The sequence below is a fragment of the Pelophylax lessonae genome, assembly GCF_965119305.1.
Source record: "Pelophylax lessonae genome assembly, chromosome: 5".
Classification (NCBI taxonomy): Eukaryota; Metazoa; Chordata; class Amphibia; order Anura; family Ranidae; genus Pelophylax; species Pelophylax lessonae.
This window is the reverse complement of record NC_138772.1, coordinates 171,395,177-171,401,176: the sequence shown is the minus strand read 5'-3', so window position 1 is coordinate 171,401,176 and position 6,000 is coordinate 171,395,177. Positions and strand designations below refer to the sequence as shown.

The window sequence follows — 6,000 nt, the reverse complement described above, 5'->3', positions numbered from 1 at the left end:
TCCCATATCGAGAGGGCATGTATGGTAATAGGGTTAAGTATGGGTGAGCGTGATTTGAGGTGTAACCAAAGAAGATTGGAGACCGAAAGAGGGTCAATTTCAGTTGATTCTATCGCGACCCATAGTGGGATTTCCTTAGTGGCGTGATACTTAGTCACTGATGCTATCTGTGCTGCGTTATAATAGGAGGCAAAATTTGGAAGACCTAGTCAGCCGGGGAGTTTGGGGAGATATAAGGTGGACCTGGGGATTTCAGGTCTAATATGGCCCCATGTGAATGGTATGGTTCTACGCTGTATAATATGTAGGAAATTAGCCGGAACGGATATCGGGAGGACCCTTAACAAATACAGAAATTTGGGCAGGATCGTAATTTTAATGGCATTAATCTTTCCTATCCAAGAGCGCATTTTTACAGCTGCTTTTTCCTGGCATCAGAACTGGCTTTGCAGCTAATTTTTTCAAAACGCCCTGTGTGCATAAGGCCTTAGTGTGCAGTGAAAAAAGGTATGCCATGCAGTATTATCTGTCAGCTCAGCGTGGTGTGACGCATGTTACTGCTTCACACTACTCTATGGCCAATAGAACTGAGAAGACAATTATAGTCTTCTATAATTTAATTTAGCAAGACAATATTTTCACTAAAAATACACTAAAACCATTATTAGCAGACACAAACATAACAGAGAACCTGTGTGAATTAGCTCTTTTTTGATTATTTTTTACATTAAAAAAAAAATGTATTATTTATTACAATGTTTAATTATTCTTTTTTTTACAATTTGTTATTTTTTTACAGGACAGGGAAGCCAGCAGTGCTGCGGGGGGGGGGGGGGGGGGGGCTTCACATTGAAAGGGAGGAACACAGGAAGAGGGGGCTCAGAAGCAGGCAAAACAGGGATGGGGATCAGTGTCGGAGAAGCAATTACAGGAATGATGCCCTGTGTCTGTGTCTCTCCCTGCAGCAGGTGAAAGCTGACAGGAGGGGGAGAAACTGGCTTTCAGCTGCTGCAGAGAGCCGCACAGGGCTTCCTTCTGTAATTTCCCCTCCTCCCAACAACACGATTTCCCATGCTGTTGGGGCCCCCCTGTGTGCCCGGGCCCCCTACAGGAGCATAGGGTAATGTGAGTAGATTGCTGTGTTTTAACAACTATGCTATCACTCTGTGTCTCTGTGTGTGTCCCAGGAAAGACAGGGGAGTTGTCTGCTTCCTTCTCACCACTTACACACATAGCCACATACCCAAGGTCAGCTTGTAGACAAATAGAAAATGCAGGGAGGCCTCAGTGAATCCCCCAACCCAGAGACTGCAATATTTGTTCATCCGGTGATGACATCACAGGGGCTTAATAAAAAGAATAATCCCACCGACAAAGTAAAGGGGGGGGGACCTGGATGATGTTATATATTGGATAGGGAGGCTTCGGATTAATGATAGCTGCTCCCTGGAGCTTTGAAAAATACAGCGCACTAATGTTCATACTCTCAGATTAATTAGAGTTTTTTAGCCTGCGGAGGCAAGAAGATTGCGTTTACGGGAATTATATTTCTCTTTGAATTATGTCTATTTTAATTAAATTTAGCAGACATTTAATTCCGTGTAATTTGCTACTATTAACAGTAGGATAAAGGTCAATCTATTGCCCAGGGTATATTTTACACCATGGTGAATTGTGGAAATGTAGCAATGACAACATCATTTCATCCTTACCATTAACATTGCACTTGTAGGTCTGGCTCACCACTCCAGTATTGTTTTCTTTCTCTGCAGGCCACTGGTAAACATATACTGTTGTTCTCGAGGATCCTGCATCCAACACTATACCATACTAATCAAATATAAAAGACATAGTAAGAATGTTTGGTTTATTACTGGTAATCATATTCATAAAATATTTGAAACAAAGTACTTTGAGCTTTCTTTGTCAATGCCTGAATGGAAACGTTTGGTGTTCCCCTAAAACCAAGGCAGGTTCTCCTTTAAATCGAGCACAAATATTTTAATATGATTTTAAATGTATTCCTCAGTAACCAAATTAACCTGCTGAGCACTAGAGCTGCAAGAATAATCGTTAAAAACCACGATCCTCATTCAACCCCCCCCCAACCACAATCCTAAACTGGCATTTCCACGATTCAGTGCAGAGCAAAATTTAGCACAACATTGCTCAGCACAGAGAAATAAAATACATTGTATCATTTGGCATTTGGTTCTTTTAGATTAAAGGGATGAACTTCGGTCAGTATTTGAGGGAGTTTAAGGACTTGAAGACCAGGCCTTTTTCTGACATTTGTTGCTTATAAGTTAAAATCAGTATTTCTTTATACATACAAACATTATATATATTTTTTAGCAGACACCCTAGAGAATAAAATGGTGGCCGTTGCAATATTTTATGTCACACTGTAGTTGCAAAGCGGTCTTTCAAAAGCAATTTTTTGGGGAAAAAATACACTTCAATGAATAAAAAAAAAAAAAACTAAACAGTAAAGTTAGCCCGATTTTTTTTGTATAATGTGAAAGAAGATGTCACGCTGAGAATCGTAAGAGGATCGTGATCTTTATTCTAAGCCAAAAAAATCGGGATTCTCATTTTATCCAGAATTGTGCAGCTCTTCTGAGCACTAAATGCCTTGTAAAAGTAATAGTGACATCATCACAGTGCTGTTCATAGCCTGTGAAGAGCTGGGAGAGGGACTCAGCAGGTCTTTTCACTACAGGCTGCCTGCAGAAAACTACAGGAGGGGGTAGATACATGACCAGCAATCCTGCAGAGGAAGAAAGAACAGTAGAACAGGAAGCTCCTGCACTGGAAGGGAGAACAATAGAACAGGAAGCTCCTGCACAGGAATAGAGAACAGTAGAACAGGAAGCTCCTGCAAAGGAAGAGAGAACAGTAGAACAGGAAGCTCCTGCACAGGAAGAGGAAACAGTAGAACAGAAAGCTCCTGCACAGGAAGATAGAACAGTAGAACAGGAAGCTCCTGCACAGGACGGGAGAACAGTAGAACAGGAAGCTCCTGGACAGGAATAGAGAACAGTAGAACAGGAAGCTCCTGCACAGGAAGAAAGAACAGTAGAACAGGAAGCTCCTGCACAGGAATAGAAAACAGTAGAACAGGAAGCTCCTGCGCAGGAAGAGGAAACAGTAGAACAGGAAGCTTGTGCGCAGGAAGAGAGAACAGTAGAACAGAAAGATCCTGCACAGGAAGAGAGAACAGTAGAACAGGAAGCTCCTGCACAGGAAGAGAGAACAGTAGAACAGGAAGCTCCTGCACAGGAAGAGGAAACAGTAGAACAGGAAGCTTGTGCACAGGAAGAGAGAACTGTAGAACAGGAAGCTCCTGCACAGGAAGAGAGAACAGTAGAACAGGAAGTTCCTGCACAGGAAGAGAGAACAGTAGAACAGGAAGCTATTGCACAGGAAGAGAGAACAGTACAACAGGAAGCTCCTGCACAGGAAGAGAGAACAGTAGAACAGGAAGCTCCTGTACAGGAAGAGAGAACAGTAGAACAGGAAGCTCCTGCACAGAGGTAATGTGGATTACTGTAAAAATGCTGGATTACTGCACAGATCTGGAAAAAATACAAAAAATAACACCAAAATTCAAATAAGAATACACATCTCCCTTGTATTTAGACAATTATTGTTTAGCTCAGATGTCAGCTTTAAAGCATATCACAGGAGAAATCCCTAAACCCAAGGAAGCTTTTCCATACTTCTATATTATGCCTGTCCTAGTAAATGCACTGTCCTGAAAGTGATAACTTCAGAGCTGCCTGAATGCAGTGGTCCTTAGTTTTCTAAGTCCTTACCCAGCATGCTTCAACTTGGGAAGACTGAGGACATCTTGTGGTGGGAAAAGAAGTACTGAGGGGGACAGGTCTGGACTGATTGTAAATATTGTAGGCTTAGATGCTTTTAACCACTTCTGGACCAAAAGGTTTTACCCCCTTAATGACCAGGTCATTTTTTGTAATACGGCACTGCGTTAATTTAACAGACAATTGTGTGGTCGTGTGACGCTGTACCCAAATAAAATTCATGTCCTTTTTTTTCACAAAAATAGAGCTTTCTTTTGATGGTATTGGATCACCTCTGCAATTTTTATTTTTTTGAGCTTTAAACAAAGAAAGAGCGACAAAAAAAAAAAAAACAATATTTTTTACTTTCTGCTATATAACATTCCCAATTTAAAAAAATCATGATTTTAGGCCAATATGTATTCTGCTACATATTTTTGGTAAAAAAAAATCCCAATAATTGTATATTGATTTGTTTGCGCAAAAGTTTTTGCGTCTACAATCTAGGGAAAAGATTTATGTAGTTTTTATTTTTTACATTTTTTTTACTAGTAATGGCGGCGATTAGCGATTTTTAGTGGGACTGCGACATTGTGGCAGACAGATCGGACACTTTTTTGACACTTTTAGGGGGACCAGTGACATTACTACAGTAATCAGTGCTAAAAATATGCACTGTTACTGTACTAATGGCACTGGCAGGGAAGGGGGTTAACACCAGGGGCGAACAAAGGGTTAAATGTGTCCCTAGTGGGTGCTTTCTAACTGTGTGGGGATGGGCTTGCTGGATGAACACAGAGACCTGTGTTCCTAAATAAGAGGAACACAGGATCCCAGTGTTCATTACTAACAGAACAGCGGTCTGCCGTGTTTACAAGGGCAGACCGCCGTTCTTACTCCACGGGGAGTAATCGCTGGTGCCCGGCGCAAACCGCGGCTGCCGGACCCGCTGATTGGCTCCCCCTATAGAAAAACTGATCTAACTGTATGGCTCTCCATGAAGCAGCTGAAAGCCACAAAAGGGAGAGGAGGAGAAGTTGGCATTCAGCTGCTGGGCAGATACCCATACATGAAGATTAGTTCATGTAATTGCTTCCGCTTTACCGATCGCCCCCAACTGTCCATGGATTCCACCTTCTGCTGGTGTTTTCTGTGCATTGTGGCATTGGGTTTTTTTAGATTATATCGAGCAATCACTTTCACATTTGTCTTTATTAACATGTATTCAATCATATGAATACAAAATAATGTTTTAGGTTAAGTCGTTTTTTTTTTTTACTGGTCCTTACCTTTAGACCAGGAGAAATGGCCCGTTCTTGGTGAATTTGAACATAGGCAATTGCAATAATAATGGATACACTGATTAACAGAAATAGGACAGAAATAACAAGAGATATTTTCATTTTCAAAGCCATCCCAGCACCTGCAATGACACAGATACATATTATTAAACACAAAAATAAAATAACAATAATAAAAATAATAATTTTATGAGTAAATAAGTTTTTCTACAGTTTTTTATGCTACAGCCCTATTCCAAAATAGATTAAATTCATTATTTTCCTCAAAATTCTACAAACAACACCCCATAATGACAATGTGAAAGAAGTTTGTTTGAAATGTTTGCAAATTTATTAAAAAATAAAAATAAATAAATGTAAAAAAGTCACATGGACAAAAGTATTCACATAAAATAGACAGAAGTGACCGGCGCTATGGGGTGTGTATCAAGCGTATGTTAGTTATAAGGTGTGAGCTGCCAACAACCAAACCCAAAGGGTTAAAGAATGAAATATGTGCAAAAGGCGTTGAAAACGGTGCTACCTTTTCAAGTGATTAAGTGCACTAAGTGAATAAATACTGTGTCAAATGGGTAGTGGTACTTAAATATAATGAATAAATTATAAAGTGCACAAGTGACTTACGGTCTAAACAGAGACCGTTTTTTCTGAGCTCCAGAAATGATCGTGCAATAATAAAGTGCAAAGTGCTAGTGCAATAAACCCACAAAGAAAAATGGGAGAGACAGTGAATTTTATTCAAAATAGTAAATATTGTACAGTGTAAATCAAACCAGTGATATTTTATGCTTTTGAAACTCATAAATAGTGGATAAATCAAAAGTTGAAAAAACAAAACTCCTTAGATAAGTGTTAGTGTGAGCAGGAGTGAAAAGAATTCCAGTAAAAAGCCG

General features: G+C 40.0%; 1 protein-coding gene across 1 annotated transcript in view; it reads right to left on the bottom strand.

Annotated features, from left to right (window-relative positions):
* Nucleotides 1-6,000, bottom strand: part of ENTPD3 (ectonucleoside triphosphate diphosphohydrolase 3) — a 76,057-nt gene that overhangs the window by 24,138 nt on the left and 45,919 nt on the right. The window contains exons 2-3 of the mRNA XM_082258373.1: nucleotides 5,096-5,229; nucleotides 1,713-1,830 (exon numbers count right to left, since the gene is read on the bottom strand). Of these exons, the coding sequence (XP_082114499.1) occupies nucleotides 1,713-1,830; nucleotides 5,096-5,221 (244 nt within the window). The 5' untranslated portion in view covers nucleotides 5,222-5,229. The remainder of the gene's footprint in view (nucleotides 1-1,712; nucleotides 1,831-5,095; nucleotides 5,230-6,000) is intronic.